Here is an 18,077-nt window from a genome sequence, read left to right as displayed (position 1 = left end):
GTCGTGGACGTCACGAGCCATACCAGGCCACCAAAATCGTTGCATGACTAGAAACCTAGTTCTACTAACCCCTGGGTGACAAGCAACACTGGAACAATGACCCCACTGGAGAACGTCTGACCGTAACCCCTCCGGCACAAACAATCGGTTCGGTGGGCAACGAGCCGGGGGCGTTACCCCTTCTAAGGCAGTCAAAACCTTCGATTCGACCTCCCATCTGAGCGCGGAGATAATGATGGTCCCCGGTAAAATGGGCTCGGGAGTAGCAGTACGATCGGAACGCTCAAAAAGACGGGATAAAGCATCGGGTTTGATGTTTTTGGAACCCGGCCGGTAAGAAAGTGTAAAATCGAAACGACCGAAAAATAATGCCCACCGAGCCTGCCTGGAGTTAAGTCTTTTGGCGGTTCTAATGTATTCGAGATTCTTATGGTCCGTCCATACAATGAAGGGTACACCCGACCCTTCAAGCCAGTGACGCCATTCTTCCAGTGCAAGTTTGACTGCCAACAACTCTCGATTACCAATGTCATAATTAACCTCCGCAGGGGATAAACGGTGAGAATAATACGCGCAAGGATGAACCTTTTCGTCTGAGGATGCGCGCTGGGACAACACTGCTCCTACCCCCACCTCTGACGCGTCGACCTCCACTATGAATTGACGTGAGCGATCAGGGGTGACGAGAATGGGAGCCGAAACAAAGCAGCTCTTCAGTTTGGTAAACGCAGCCTCGGCTGCATCTGACCACCTGAACGTCAATCTAGGGGAGGTCAAAGCGGTCAGAGGCGCGGCTAGTTGGCTGAAATTGCGAATGAAACGCCGGTAAAAATTGGCGAACCCCAGAAATCTCTGCAGGGGAACACGAGAAACTTGGGGGACGGAAAAAAAGGACTCCATGAAACAGAATGGAAACCAGTACATATGGACAGGTGATGACGATGAAAGTGAAGACAGCTGAGTGCAATTAACAGGTGTGCAATTAACCATGATGAAGGGACAAGGCTTGTTGGAAATGTAGTGCCTGCAGTGGGGTGCCTATGGGAAAGTGAGACCACTAGTGGACACCCAGGGAAACACAGAGCAGACACTGTGACATTTACCCCTTCCTCTACGGAGCAGCTACCAGATGCTCCACCTGAACATAATAACAAACCAAGGAACACAGAGACCAGGAGGGAGGTGGACTGGTGGATGATGAGGGGGAGGGATGGAGGTCCAGGTCCATAGAGGGAAACAGAGAGAAAACAAAACAGCAACAACAAAACACAAGGCCAGGAGGGAACAGAAAGTTCAGGGGCCCAGGGCCGAAAAGACAGGGCAGGAATCCAGGGTGGAGCAATGTGGAACTGGAGCTGTGCGGTCGAGACAGAAGCCCACCCGGGGCGGCGCAGAAGACCACCACAGCCGTGCGATCGAGACAGGAGCCCACCAGGGCGGCGCAGAAAAACACCATAGCCTTGCGGTCGAGACAGAAGCCCACCAGGGCGGTGCAGAAGACCACCACAGCCATGTGGTCGAGACGGGCCCACCAGGGTATCGCCAAAGACCACCACAGTGGGATCGATGGCACAGGAGAGCAAGTCTCGTTAGGTAAACCTGAAATAGAGCACATGAACAGTTTAATGATGGCCTCCGTGGCCCTGCGGAGATGGTAGATGGTCTCCATGGCCATGGCAGGGCAGACGCTGAGTTCCTGGATGGCCTCTGTGGCCATGACAGGATAAGTCGAGCACCCAGGGAGTTCGGCTGAGATGTGACGAGGCTCTCGAAGTTCTTCAGAGCCATGGAGAGGCTCTGGTAGTTCAGTAGAGACATGGAGAAGCTCTGGTAGTTCAGCAGAGACGTGGAGAGGCTCTGGTAGTTTAGCAGAGACGTGGAGAGGCTCTGGTAGTTCAGCAGAGACGTGGACAGGCACTAGTAGTTCAGCTGAGACATGCAGAGACTCTGGTAGTTCAGCCGAGACGTGCAGAGACTCTGGTAGTTTAGCAGAGACGTGGAGAGACTCTGGTAGTTCCGTGGTGTTTTGACTGGATTCAGGAAGATCGACGGTGACTTGACTTTGCTCATGAAGATGATTGGTGACTTGACTTTGCTCATGAAGATCAACGGTGACTTGCCCTTGATCATGAAGACCATCGGTGACTTGACTTTGCTCATTAAGAACACTGGTGACTTGACTTTGCCCATGATCGACACTGGTGACTTGACTTGACTCCTGGGGTCTATCTGTGGTAGTGCTTAACTCATGAGTGTTAATGGTGACTTGACCTGATTCTTGGATTGTTAATGGTGACTTGACTCGACTCTGAAGTGTTAATGGTGATTTGACTCAACTCTGGAAGGTCAACGGGAACCTGACTCGACTCTGGAGCGTCAACGGGAACCTGACTCGACTCTGGAGGGTCAACGGGAACCTGACTTGGCTCTGGAGGGTCAACGGGATTCTGACTCGGCTCTGGAGGGTCAACGGGAACCTGACTCGACTCTGGAGGGTCAACCTGACTCGACTCTGGAGGTTCACCTGTGGCTGCCATCTTGTGCAGAGATGCTGGGATGGCGGCCATCATGCCCAGTGTCTGGAGACACCGGTCTAGAGTCGGCCATCCCACCTGGAGAGACAGGTGTTGCTGGGATATCCCACTGAGACCGATGTTGCAGGTTCATTACGAACCCCCAAAAATCAAAGATCTCCAGCCCATCTATCTCCCGCTCAGGCATAGGGTTGTCTAGCCAGGTGTTAAAAAGGTCTTTCAGTGCCTCATCATTGTACCCCATGCCTACCGCCATAGTCCAGAACACTTGCGCTAAACCACCCACCTCACTTCTCTTTTGATGGAGGGTGGTTAATCTTTGGAATCTCCCTCCCTGCTCCTCCATGCTGGCTGGGGAACGGACACAAAATCCCACACCGCTGGATCTCGACATGATAGAGTCCTTCTATAATGATTAATCACAGGTACGAGAGATCCAAAAGCAGTGTGTTTAATGGGTAATCCAATATCAGTCCAGAAACAGGCAAGAGGTCATAACCATAAACATCAGTCCAAAAAACAAGAACAAGAGATACGAAAAACACAAGAGAACACATGAAACTTGGGGGACAAAAAACAAGGACTCCATGAAACAGAATGAAAACAGACCGGTATATATGTACAGGTGATGACGATCAAAGTGGAGACAGCTGAGTGCAATTAATAGGTGTGCAATTAACCGTGATGAAGGGACAAGGCTTGTGGGAAATGTAGTGCCTGCAGTGGGGTGCCTATGGGGAAGTGAGACCACTAGTGGGCACCCAGGGAAACACAGACCAGACACCGTTACAATGAGCTCCTTTGTCTTGCTGCTGTTAAGGAGCAGGTTTTTGTCAGCGTACCATGTGGCCAGGTGCTGTACCTCTTCCCTGTAGGCAGTTTCATCATTGTCACTGATGAGGCCAATTACCGTGGTGTCATCTGCAAACTTAATGATGGAGTTGGATCCATGCACAGGCTTGGAGTCGTGGGTGTAAAGGGAGTAAAGAAATGGGCTCAGCACACAGCCCTGTGATACGCCGCTGTTGAGTGTGATGGTGGTGGAGCAGGTGTGGCCTGACCTAACATGCTGAGGTCTGTTGGTCAGAAAGTCCATAATCCAGTTGCAGAGGGAGGTGTTAATGTCCAGGCCTCAAAGTTTTGTGGTCAGCTTTGATGGAATGAAGGTGTTAAATGCTGAGCTGAAGTCAACAAACAAGACTGACTGTGACGCAGACTGATCAGTGACATCAAAGTATGACATCAAAGTATCATGAGAGCGGTTCTACAGTATATTCGAGCGCACACTCTTAGCTTCAATTATAGGCAAGGTGCACCTGCCAGCTTTTTTTTTTATCATCATAATTATCACAAATATTCTTGAGGCTATATCTCTCACCCATATATATATATATATATGTATAGGTGCCAAATGATTTTTTTAGGTGCCACAGAATAAACATGTTTTATGTGTTTTATTTAAATTATTTATTTTACATTTAAACTTTTTAATCATACTGACGTTTTTATGTCTCATCTTTTCTTGACTTCATCAGCATTTTTATCCATCTTGCAGATGACCTGGGAATGAAGTTTCACTTAAAGTGGGAGCTAAATGTCTTTTCCAACAAAATATACAGTCATGCGTTGTTTATTACACAAAATCTGTCCCAATATCATGGACCATAAGCATCACTTGGCCCCTGAGTATAGTTTGGGGTCCTCCTCAATGCATCCTGTAAATGTTGTCATACTCTCTTAAAAATAAAGGTGCTTCATGATACCATAGAAGAACCTTTTTTTCCTGTCTAAATGGTTTCATAAAGAACCTTTAACATTTGAAGACAATAACAGATTATGAAAAGGTCAGAAAGAGATTGTTCTTCAAAGAGCCTATGACTGAATGGTTCTTTGTGGAACCAAAATTGTTCTGTGAAGAACCTTTTAAGTCTTTCACACTTTCAGTCTGTTTTTCTTAATTAGTAAAATTAAATTTTATAGGAGGAGTTGAATCATTTAGACAACAGGTTAAGTAAAAATATAAAAATTCAATAGCTCATAAATATAGCAAAATGCTCCTCTTTTTACTTATTTTTCTAGCTGACTGATGAGCTTATGGAGACCGAAAGGTTACTGAGGTTAATATTACGTTGCAATGTTTACAAGCTTTACACGTTTTCCGCAGTTTGAAAGTGTTGTACTGTAGAATCTCTTTTAAAATAGCCTACCTTTTGATGTTAATTCATGTTCATTATGTACTCTAGTAGTAAAGAGCAAGGTGTGATAGGTTCACGTGCTGCTTGAACTGAGGCACTACTCGTGATCGCGCATACCGCATTAGGGGCCGTTCACATGTCGGGTCTTTTGTGCGCTCAAGTTCGTTATTTCAAATGTAGGCGCTGTATGCGTGCTCATAATGGAAGCGACACGTTTGTTTTTTTCCAGGCGCGCCCGCACCGCATCGAGTTAAAAACATCTCAACTTTTCAGAATCCTGCAAGCGCACCGCAGGTCATGTGACAAGAAACAATCAATCAGCTTCATCCTTTCCAGTACCAACGTTGAAAGCTCAGCCAAGATGAAGGAACAGCTGATCATAGCTGTATATGGATAGCCATTTTTAAATAAATTTAGTAACAGAGCTACTGCAAGCGATTTTTAGTGCTGCAAATCCATTTATCCTTTGCTGAAATTTATGTGTCTTCATGGAGAGAGCAGCTTATGGCCTAGCGCTTTCCACGCGTTTTTAGGCGCTATATGTGAACGGCCCCTTAAAGAGCACCAAAACTGTATTTATTGTTTGAATTTTGTTATGAATTTGGAATAATTTTAAAGCTGATACTTTGTAAATTAAAAAGTAACAAAGTACAAAGCTTTTTACGATTATTGGATGGCAAGTGCACTTCAAATAATGAAGTTCATGCATTAACAGGACACAGCATGGACTAAGATCTTGTTATACTCAGGTGCGACTTATAGTCCTAAAAATACAGTGTGCTGGGTTGGGAGCTGGGTCAATACTAAGCAAGCTATGATGACTTTCACCTTGACATTTATATAACCGACTGGCTGAGGCGAGCCTAAAAAGATGCTTAGGACAGTTGACGGGCCACTGCCGTGCATCGTCACGAAAGCTAATCTTTTTCACGTGTTATTAAGCATTACCGTTTGTCGATTTAAACATTAAAGCATCCAAACACAAGACACGGAAAAGCTGAACAGAGTAGTGCGTGCCGTATGAGGTGCGCGCGCGAGAGAGAGGCACGTATAACGGGCAGCTACACTGAACCAAGCTCTCTTCTGCGAAGTTCTCCTCAAAGTCCAAATACAAATCGCAGTTTGAACAAACAAAAAGATGCGAAAGAGCACAATTCAATACTCGCGGTGTTCTGGTGTTCAGGGCTCACGCAGAGAAAGGCATCTCGAGACGCTAAAAATAAGCGTTTTCAAGTGTTTTAATCAAAACACTTGAACATTGAATTTGCTTATTTTTGCTCTAGTGCTGACAAATACATACGAAATATGTCAAAATATCCACCTTGGAAATTATGCTCGAAAAAACTGTCAGTTATTTCTTAAGTGAAAGTAAAAAGTTGAGGAAAAAAATGGGATGTGTATTATATTGGATGCGTTCATCGCCTCTTAAAGTGACCGCGCCTAATTTAGCGACTGGCTGCTGTAATGTTAATCCAAGAAAATAAAAGAAAGAAAGTCACTCACTGCTCTTGACTACTTTGTATTTTTTACATTCAAACCAAAAATTATTCAGAAACCAGATATATATTTTTTTAATATATAGCAAAACTGTAATAATGTGAGAAATGTTGTAGGTGTCAAGTAGGTTTGATTGTTTATTTCATTTTTACATTGAAGACTATCCAGTGCGTTTTTTCATTTAATTATTTAGTTTTTAGTTTTCTGTACGTAAAAGATCGCTGCACTGCTGCAGACGCAACGCTCCTGGAACGCAACTGGAATCCATTGACATGGGTGCGTAACATGGGTGCATGGCTGCACTGCAGACGGAGTATGTGTGAAACAGGCATACGGTTGTTTGCACCTTGTGCAATGTGGAATTAATTTACAGCATTTTCAAGCAGTTTGTGATGCATTTTGGAAACAGATGTACATTTCCAATGCACCATCTAGCTTGATAAACCCCTTCTCAAAGACTTACTGTTTGTCAATTTTATTTGGGTAACACACATATTCTGAATGCCGTCGGCAGAATTCGAATGATCCATTTTAGTCTAGATAAATCTAGATTAATCTAAATAAAATAAAAAATAATCTATGCCCACCTCTAATATATATATATATATATATATATATATATATATATATATATATATATACACACACACTGGCGGACTGGGACAGTAAATCAGGCCGGGAATTTGACTCCACCCCAGGTCACCTCTATTATTGCAGTCATCACCACCAAATTTATGTGTCCACCAGCCTGCTTAACTTATAGGCTAACCCTGTTAGTTGATGTAACAGGTAGACTACCATACATAATATGAATGGATAAATAAATAAACCCTCAAAAACTCACTAGGAATAGACCATCTATACTACCACACCAAAGACAAATATAAAATTGGCTTACACATTTTAAGAAGGGATAATAAAGATACACATACACATGTTGAAATATTTATATTTTATATATTTCCAATGTCCAACTTAAGTATATCAAAAGTATCAGAAACACAAACACAAATAAACTTAACAAAAGCTACGACAATGTATGTCACAGATAAGAATGTTTACTCAATAATGCCATAAGAAACCAGTAAGAGTAAACAAAGTAATTAGCACTACTAGTACACCAGTACTGACTGCTCTCTGACATCTTGTCAATTATGTAATCTTTATCAAGTTCCATAAGAATCTCCTTCTCTGTTGCCATCAAAAGGAATGCTTCAAGGTTCTCTTGACTGAGGGAGGTTCTCAAACGGTTCTTCACTAACTTCAGGGTGGAGAAGATCCTCTCACAGGCAACCTGAGTAATAGATAGTGTGAGGAGGAACTTGTAGCCCAAACCAATGATGTGATAAGCATCAGTAAGCAGATTGTACCGAGACAAGAGGAGATATGAGATATGTGCAGGCATAACAGAAAAAGGCAGTTTTCTTGTCCACTTACACAAGTTATGATGTATATGTCCATGTGTACAGTATTTCTCAGCAATCTGATGTTACACAGCTGATGTTCATTGATTTGATGATTGTCTACTTCCCTCACATTATATTTTGTTTGCTAACATTCTTAACATTTTGTCATTGACTAAGGAAGGTGACAATCATGGAAGATCCAGACCAGAACATTCACCTCAAGAACCTGTCATTGCAACAGTCAACCAATGAAGAGGAAGCTTTGGATTTGCTATTCTTAGGAGACACTAATCGTATGATTGCAGAGGTGAGGAAATCAGTTTGTATGTAAAGGTTGATTCTGCTGTACTACTCTGACAATGTTCACATTGTTTAGGATTGACAAGTATTTTTGTTTTTAAGAAAATAGTTTTCACCTTTTTCACCATATTTTCAATCTCCCAAAGGGTGTATAGAAGTTCTGTACATTTACTTATTAGAATTGTTTAAACCTATAACAGCAATTAGTATCCATACATTTTTCAAATCACTTGTTTTTTCAAACAACTTTTGTAAGAATCATTCATCAATCACAGTGAGTAATGGCTTCTCCTGCTATTGTTATTTGCACTGCTTGCCACATTTATATTTTATCTCTCTCTCTGTTGGTGATGAGGGATTCACATGTGATAAATGTAAGTAATTAGTTAGGCTGACAGAGAGGATTTTAGAATTAGAGACATGCATCCAAACTTTAATTGATGATAGTAAGAATTAGGGATATATATTTTCAATCATTTCCATGATCAATGTCATTTAAATTAATGATCAATTAATTGATTAACTGTTAACCTTTATATCAAGTGCCCTCAGTCTAGTGAAGTTCAACCCTGCAGTTTCCCCCACTTGAAAGGGTATGCTTGCTTCTTAAGGTTTGGACTGGATTTTACTCAGTGACCAGGAATTATTTATTTTCTTTCTTTTATTTGAAAGTTGTCATGGCCAAAAGCAGGTAAAAAACCTTAAACACAAGCACAAGTAGGTCAAGAATAAGCCCAAGTAACCATAATAAAGCATCATAACCCAGGATCAAATACTTAAATTTAAACACTAGAAATTAGTCTTGAAAATAAATGGAAAGAGAAACCCCATATCTGGAGCACCCAAATAAATTGAAGACACTTTTAAAGCACTACTCAAATCACCTTTATTTATATATAGTGCTTTAAACAAAAAAATACATTGTGTCAAATAGGGATGTGCTACAGTCATCGAGTACTCGAGTACTCGACCGCGACAGCGATGATCGATCATGTAAACGATTACATAACCTTTACATTGTTCCTGCAACATCTGTTCCAGCGGAGCGAATTTATTCCTCTAAATGTGAACAGGCTGCGCACTCGGCTCTCATCTCAGCACGTAGACCGACTTATCTTTTTGAATAGACATTTGAATGTTTCACCGGTTGTGGTAAATATAATATCCTTTTTTTTTTTTTTATAATTATTATTTTAGTTTTAAGTTTTAGCCATAGTTAAAATATCTAGTCTATTTGGTCTGTTTTATACCTTATAATAGTTGTTTGGTTAAACTTGGTGAACTTTTTTCTTTATCTTTTAAAAACTACGTTTCACCGCTGGATCAAAATATGCTGCTAAAGTTATACTGGAAGACAATGTTTTGTTTAAAAAAAAATGCAGTTGAATAAAGAAGCTAAAAAAAAGTAAAAGTATCTTTCTGTGTTAATTTTTAAGTCAAATAATGAAATGGTCTTTATAAAATAAAAATGCACTAGATATATTTGTAGCCTAATTACATTAACATATTCGTAGAGATGACGAAATCAAAATTATTTGTTTGTCATAGTTTTTATCTATATTTTAAATCGTATTCAATGATTAAGCAATAATCAGTGATTTCCATGCTGTTAAATAATAATGTAAATCCGAGTTACACTTACAAGTTCACATCTGCATCGGCGAATTTTTTTCAGATAAAAGTTGCAAGACATAGTGTCTGATTAATTAACATGAACAATTATGCTGAAATCGCTGCATATCAGCGATTAGTTTCATGCTCATATAAGCAATGCCCGATAATGATATTGCTCTTAAATGTTTTATTTTTCTATTATTATTGTTATTATTTTATTATTGATGTTATAATAATGCAGCCGAGCTTTTTTTTCGTCATATTTGTGGGCATAATACAATTCTTCTTCGAAAACGCGCAGGTGGTTTATGGAAAATAAAACTTAACTTAAAAATAAAACTTAATTACAACTATTACACTTAATAACCTAGATGAAAATATAGCACAAATCTGCTATACATTTATAATGAGAGCTTTATAGGAATCTATAGTAAAATCTGTCCTTGCCCATCTTTTATCGCGCTGTCATTAAAACGCATCAGAGGGAGCTCGCGCTCTCTCTCTCTCTCTCTCTCACTTTCGGTGTGACTGTTGGGGGTGTCGGAGTGGAGACTGATTGGGGCTCTGAGAGTGTTGGTGAAAAGCCTTAATTTATCTTAAGCTTATATGTTTCTTTTCTTTTCGTCTTTCTTTTCTTTCTTTTCTTTTTTGTTTTTTTTGCCTTTCCCCTCTTTACTTTTTACTTAAAAAGTTTTTCATCGTGTGCCCGTGGAATTGTAGACGCCGGGATGGCGTCAATTCCTGTGCAAACGTCACCTAATCTATCACTCCGAAATGGGTGCAGGTGTGTACCAGAGGCCGGTGTGACAATAGAGGAACTACTTGTAGTTGTTGGGGAAAAAGTAGGTTTTGAAAATATAGTTTCAGCTTCACGCATGAACAAAGCGGTTGTGGTTTTTTTTAGATCTGAAACGCTAATAAATCAGCTGACTGTGAGCGGAATATGGGTAAAGGAAATGTTTGTCCCGATTAACCCACTATCCGCTCCAGCAACAAAAATAACGATTTCGAATGTCCCACCTTTTATTAGTAATGATGTCATAACGAAAGAGTTGTTGAGATTCGGAAAAATAGCAAGTCCAGTGAGAATGATTCCTTTAGGCTGTAAAAACATCGCGCTTAAGCACGTCACGTCTTTTCGCCGCCAAGTTTTAATGTTTCTGACTTCACTGGAGCGTACTTTAAAAGTTTCCTTCCGAGTTAATCAAGGAGAGAACTCGTACATGGTTTATGCAAGCACTGAAAATCTAAAGTGCTTTGACTGCGGTGTTCTGGGGCACAAACGTTTTACATGCCCACATAAAGACGATCAGAGGTCATCTACATCGCGTGGAGATGTTAATAATGCGGAACAATGTCAGCAGGACACAGAACCAAGGGGCAAGGAACTCGACCGGAAGTTGAAGTCGGGTGGGGGCTGCCATCTTTTAGCAGAACTTCACTTGCGTTAGCATTCCCATTGACTCCCATTCATTTTGCCGTCACTTTGACAGCGAATAACTTTACATCTGAGGCATTTAAAGACTCCGTTTGTCCATTATTTATTTCTAAAGATACACGACAATGTATAAAGGGCTCCATTACCTTTTATGTTACATTATGGCCCCGTATAAACAGTTTTTGTAAAAAATAGGCTAACGATTGCGTCATAACCACTCGGCTCTCTGTCGCATTACCGTACAGACAGGTGGAGAAGCTCGCAGGCAATTAACTTAATATGGCGTACAGGCGTTACATTTTAAAATACTATACAAAATAATTAATCAGAATACTTACTCCTGCTCATTCACGCCAAAGAACTCCCCGCTCAAGCTCGCCGTCTCTGCAAGATTAACGATGGCAGTTTTCACGCACAGCCACTTAGAAGATTTACATCTGTCAGACAGGTTGCTGACGTCGTCAAGCTTCGTTTGAGTCTGCGCGGCAGAAACGGAAGTGCTAAAAAACGCTAAAACTGGGCTTCATTTGTCTCAATTGAGTTCCAATGGGGTCGCTGTGTCCATTTCTTTTACTGTCTATGCACAGAACAGAGAACGGAGACACAGGTGAAAGAAGCCTCAGAAGAGGTGAGTGATGTTCATTTAAATACTGGTGGTATGGAGAAGCTGGTTTGCGTTGCTGAGAATATAACTGATGTAAATGATGACAGTGAAGGTCAGGGAGGTGATGAAGAATTGTACAATGTCAAAGAAATACCAGTAGGTGTTGCTGAAGAAAATATGACTGATGAGTTAGATGAAATGTCACAATGTACTGATGCTAGTTTGAGAAATGAAGAGCAGTGGTCCGATATATCTGATATGGCAAAAGTGGCTGAAAAAGATATGTATACTCTTGAACAGATCAATTCTTTTTTAGATGAAACAAAAGGAAAAACAGGTGTAGAAGTCAGTGATTTTTTTCCCAGATCTTGAAAAGTTTATTGCCTCTGTTGTATGGGCGAGGAAAACATATAGCGTTGAAGAACTTTCACAGCAAAAGAGGTTTCGGTTAAAAAAGCACATAACTGTTATTAGACAAGGAAAACAAACAGGGAAGGAACTTATAACAAGGGGGAAGGCAAAACGCAATAATAATGAGAACTGCTAAATCTATTTTTCTCTGTATTTTTTCCTTTTTTCTCTCTCTCTTTCTCATGGATGTCTTGCGGGTGGGATCTCTGAATGTTAATGGGATGAGAGATGGGAGAAAGAATAGGTTACTTTCAGAGATTATGCGTTTGAAAGATATAGGTGTGGTCTTGTTACAGGAGACTCACAGTGATCAAAGTAATGAGGCTGAATGGGGCCTATGGTGGGAAGGAGAGAAAGTTTTGAGTCATGGATCCAATTTGAGTGCTGGAGTGGCAGTACTTTTTCCTCCTATGGTTAAAGTAAAAATCTTGTCAAGAAATGAAGTTGTTCCAGGGAGATTGCTGATTGTTAGGGCAGAAATTAGTAATCTAATTTTTCTTTTTGTGAATATTTATGCTCCAAATATAGGTGCAGAGAGAATACAATTGTTCAATAAATTAGAGTTTTTTTTAAGACAACAACATGAAGGAGATCTCATTATCTTAAATCAAATTTCAATTGTACATTGGATTTTACAAAGGACAGGAATGGTGAGGAACCTCATTTAAGGAGTGCATTGTGCTAAGCCAATGTGATTAAAAATGAGACGGTTTCTGCTGCACGGTTGGATTGACTTTATACGTCACGTAACATGAGGAATAGAGTTACAAATGCAACTATTTTTCCCACTTCAATGTCTGATCATAAATTTGTCACTATTGAGTGTACTTTTTTGGACAATTTTAAGTCATTTTGGGAGTCTTGGAAGAATGAGAAGAATTGTTATGAAAATTGCATTCAATGGTGGGAAATCGGGAAGGTACAAATAAGGAATTTTTGTCAACAATATTGGTTGCACTTTATTTTACAGTACGTGTATTAACATGAACTTATAGTGTACCTAAAGTGTATTTATTTGAGAAAGTTCTGGTAATACAAGGTAACTACATGGGATAGGGTTAGGTTTAGGGGTAGGTTCAGGGTTAGTACGTAGTTATTACATAGTTATTGTAATTACTATAATAAGTACATAGTATGTACATGAGGAACAGGACTGTAAAATAAAGTGCTACCACAATATTTCTCATATTCTTCATGTTGTATAAAGAAGTCTTTGAAATTTCTTGAAAAATAAATTATTGGTGTTGAGCAAAGTATGATTATAAATGACTCTGTAAACCTGAAAGATATGTGGACTGAAAAGAATAACCTGTTGAGCTCAATTTTAAATGAAAGAGTGAAGGGTGGTCTTTTAAGGAGTCGTTTTGTTACAATAAGAGATATGGACGCTCCTACTTCTTTTTTTTTAAATCTAGAGCGTAAAAAAGGGCAAGAAAAATTGATGTACTGTTTAAAAGACTGTAATGGTCAAGATATTTCTGATCAAACAGAGATGCGAAAAATTGCTGTGGCTTTCTATTCAAGTTTATACACCTCTGAGGAATCAGAAGAACAATGTAGGAAATAACTGCTTTCTGACCTTCCGGTTTTAACCCCGAAGCATAAAGTTTTTTTAGAGACCGAACTCACGTATGAAGTCATGGCTGCTGTTATGGGACTCTCTGTAGGACGTGCACCCGGGATAGATGGACTGTCTGCTGATTTTTATAAGGCTTTCTGGCATGTTATTGGTTAAGATTACTTTGAAGTTCTGCAAAAAAGTGTCACTGAAAGAATTCTTCCGAAGAGCTTTCAGCGTGCAGTGCTCACACTACTCCCCAAGAAGGGAGATCTGACACTCTTAAAGAACTGGAGGCCTGTGGCAGTTTTGTGTTCGGATTATAAAATCATTTCCAAATGTTTGGCTACAAGAGTAAGTAATGTACTGCATAAATGAAGATCAATCTTACTGCATAAAATATAGATCTATTGTAGATAATCTACATTTAGTGAGAGACGTGTATGACTATGCTTTTGATAACAAGATTGAAATGGGATTTTTATCATTAGACCAAGAGAAAGCTTTTGATCGGGTGGATCACGTTTTTCTCTTTGATGCTTTAAAGGCCTTTGGTTTTGGTGATAATTTTATTTCAATGATACGGTTATTGTACACTGAAGCCACATGTATGATAAAAATCACCCTTGTGAAAATCACCCTTGTGAATAAGCACCCTTGTGAAAGTACAGAGGGGAATTAGACAGGGCTGTCCCCTTTCGGGCCAACTTTATAGTATAATTATAGAACCGCTGTTATGTAAATTAAGGAAAGATTTAACAGGGTTACAGATTAACTTTTAAAAAGGTTTTAAATATTTGGAAAATTTTGGGGGACAATTGAATATAGAAAGCAAAATTGGGAGGGCCTGTTGGAGAAAGTATGTGCGCGGTTGTCTCATTGGAAATGGTTGCTGCCCCAGCTGTCCTACAGGGGAAGGGTGCTGATATGTAACAACCTTGTAGCCTCTTCCCTTTGGCACAGAATGGTGATCCTTGAACCTCCAGAAGAACTTGTGAGACAAATTCAGAAATGTCTGGTGGATTTTTTCTGGTCGGGACAGCATTGGCTGAAGGCTCCAGTGTTGTCTCTGCCCAGACAGGAAGGAGGACAAGGCCTAGTGGACATCAGATCCAGACTAAAGACTTTCAGGCTTCAAGTGGCCCAGAGACTCCTCTATGGGAAGGATGTGAGCTGGGCTGGGATAGCGTGCACCCTATTGAGGAAAGCAGGGAACATGGAACTAGATCGCCATTTGTTCCTGATGGACATAAATATGTTGGATCTTGCGAGATTAACATCGTTTTACAGATCACTCCTAAAAGCATGGACACTTTTTAAGTTTTCTCGGGAGTCAAGCAATGCACAAAGTTTGTGGCAGAAAGAAGAACCTTTGCTTTTTAACTCTGCATTGAATCTGGACATTTTTAGAGACCTATCACTCAGGAAAAGTCTGTGGGCAGCAAAAATTACTAAAATTGGACACTTAATACCTGAAGGTGAATGGATATCAGCTGAGATTTTTGCTGAAAAAATGGACATAACATCTATTAGAGTGGCAAAGAGAATTTTGACTCGGATAGTTGAGTTTTTGCCTCAGAGTTACAGACTCTCCTTAGAAACGTATAATGGAGAACTGAATATATGTGATTTCCCAGAAGTAAACATTGCAGCTGAGACTGGAAGCTGGGAAGAAACTGAGGGTGGACTATTAACTTTTAAGACACCTCAGTTGGGACTTTTCAGTAAAACTGATAAAAAATCATTGTACACATTGTGTGTCAAGACACTGCATTTTCAGGCTCTTATGAGGTTAAAAGAGTCTAAATGGCAAGAAGTGTTTGGAGTAGGTGCTTCCCCCAAGGGCAGCTGGAGGACCTTGTACAAACCTCCTATTGAAAAACGAACTGGAGATCTTCAGTGGAGGTTAGTGCATGGTATAATAGCTACAAACAGACACAGAGCACGTCTTGATCCACAGGTGAGGGAGGGATGTCCTTTCTGTGGGATACCAGAAACTGTTTTTCATTTATTTTTAGACTGTACTAGATTACAACAGTTGGTTCCAATAATAGAAGGGTGGTGTCAAACTTGGGAGAAGTTTTCTCACCTATGGTTTTCATATATGGTCCGAAGTATAAGAAGAGTAAAAAAGAGGCCCATGTCTTAATGAACTTTTTATGTGGACAAGCTAAAATGGCTATATGGGTGTCACGAAAAGAAAAAATGAATGGTAATGAGTCTTGTGATGTTGAGTCTGTCTTAAGTGGGTTAATAAGGTCACGATAAAAAATTGAGTACACTTATTACAAATTGGTTAATGACATTGAAACGTTTAAATATAAATGGGGTGTGAACCAATGTATTTGTGATGTTGATTATGACGGAAATTTAATTTTTTCATTATTTTTTTTATTTTATTTTTTATTTTTTTTGTGAAGCCTTATTGTGAATTTGTGAAGCTTTATTGTCTGTATAAATGTTTTAGAATAGAAGAAGGAAAAGGAAGGGCTTTTGTAATTTTTTTTTTAACTTTTGTCTTAAAGTGATTGTTAAAGTCAAAAAGTCTCTCTCTCTCTCTCTCTCTCTCTCTCTCTCTCGCTGTCTAACGCATAACTTAGCATTCTATTGTGCTGATACAAGTTGTAATGTTACGTCTGTATCTCAGTTATCTGATTTATCATAGGATGTGTCATAGAATAAGCTTCCGTTTATTGGTGTACTCTTCACCTCATGCAGATATTTCTTGCTCCTTTATTAATAACATTGCTTCATCATAATCATAATCTAACCTGTCCTAATCATGTGTTCATGTTTTCATAGACAGATTTTCATGTCAGATTTTAATTTTAATTTATTTTTCATTTTCATAACAATCTTCAGATTTTTTTCCCCATTATATACATTAAGGCCATGCCCTGCCCCCCCGCATAAGCCCCACCCCCAATTAATAGATTAATCGTTTTTGAAACCTATCGATGATCGAAGTGAGAAATTTCCCAAAATGCCCATCCCTAGCGTCAAAGCACTGAACAACATTCATTTGGAAAACAGTGTCTCAATAATGCAAAATGATAGTTAAGGCAGTTCATCATTGAATTCAGTGATGTCATCTCTGTTCAGTTAAATAGTGTCTGTGCATTTATTTGCAATCAAGTCAATGATATCGCTGTAGATGAAGTGACCCCAACTAAGCGGCAGGGAACCAAAACTCCATCGGTGACAGAATGGAGAAAAAAACCTTGGGATAAACCAGGCTCAGTTGGGGGTCTAGTTCTCCTCTGACCAGACAAAACCAGTAGTTTAATTCCAGGTTGCAGCAAAGTCAGATTATGCAGAAGAATAATTTGTTTCCTGTGGTCTTGTCCTGGTGCTCCTCTGAGACAAGGTCTTTACAGGGGATCTGTTTCTGGGGCTTTAGTTGTCCTGGTCTCCGCTGTCTTTCAGGGCTGTAGAGGTCCTTTCTAGGTGCTGATCCACCATCTGGTCTGGATACCAGACTAGCTGTAGTTTGTTTACTAAGCGTGCAGAACAACCACCCAATAAAGCATTACAATAATCTAACCTTGAGGTCATAAATGCATGGATTAAGGCCTAAATTAGGCCGTAATTTAGATATATTTTTGAGATGGAAAAATGCAGTTTTACAAATGCTAGAAACATGGCTTTCTAAGGAAAGATTGCGATCAAATACCACACCTAGGTTCCTAACTGATGACGAAGAATTGAGCAACCATCAAGTCTTAGACAGTGTTCTAGGTTATTACAAGCTTGGTTTTTAGGTCCTATAATTAACACCTCTGTTTTTTTTTTCAGAATTTAGCAGTACGAAATTACTCGTCATCCAGTTTTTTTTATATCGACTATGCATTCCATTAGTTTTTCAAATTAGTGTGTTTCACCGGGCCGTGAAGAAATATAGAGCTGAGTATCATCAGCATAACAGTGAAAGCTAACACCATGTTTCCTGATAATATCTCCCAAGATGTAATGATACATCTTCATTCACTGCTACGAACTGATAGCGGTCATATAAGTATGATTTAAACCATGCTAATGCACTTCCACTGATGCTAACAAAGTGTTCAAGTCTATGCAAAAGAATGTTGTGGTCAATTGTGTCAAATGCAGCACTAAGATCCAATAAAACTAATTTGTCAGATGATAAGAGCAGATCATTTGTAACTATAAGGAGAGCAGTCTCAGTACTATGATACGGTCTAAATCCTGACTGGAAATCTTCACATATACCATTTTTCTCTAAGAAGGAATATAATTGTGACAATACCACCTTTTCTAGTATCTTGGACAGAAAAGGGAGATTCGAGATTGGTCTATAATTAACTAGTTATTTGGGGTCAAGTTGTGTTTTTTTATGAGAGGCTTAATAACAGCCAGTTTGAAGGTTTTGGGGACATATCCTTATGACAATGAGGAATTAATAATAGTCAGAAGAGGATCTATGACTTCTGGAAGCACCTCTTTTATGAGCTTAGATGGTATAGGGTCTAACATACATGTTGTTGGTTTAGATGATTTAA

General features: G+C 39.8%; 1 protein-coding gene across 1 annotated transcript in view; it reads left to right on the top strand.

Moving 5' to 3' along the window:
* kif6 (kinesin family member 6) overlaps positions 1-18,077 on the top strand; it is a 264,616-nt gene that overhangs the window by 26,145 nt on the left and 220,394 nt on the right. The window contains exon 6 of the mRNA XM_052620016.1: positions 7,810-7,939. Within this exon, the coding sequence (XP_052475976.1) occupies positions 7,810-7,939 (130 nt within the window). The remainder of the gene's footprint in view (positions 1-7,809; positions 7,940-18,077) is intronic.

Source organism: Carassius gibelio, chromosome A17, assembly GCF_023724105.1.
Source record: "Carassius gibelio isolate Cgi1373 ecotype wild population from Czech Republic chromosome A17, carGib1.2-hapl.c, whole genome shotgun sequence".
In the NCBI taxonomy this organism is placed as follows: domain Eukaryota; kingdom Metazoa; phylum Chordata; class Actinopteri; order Cypriniformes; family Cyprinidae; genus Carassius; species Carassius gibelio.
The sequence above is the reverse complement of the archived record's forward strand: the minus strand, read 5'-3'. Positions and strand labels throughout refer to the sequence as shown.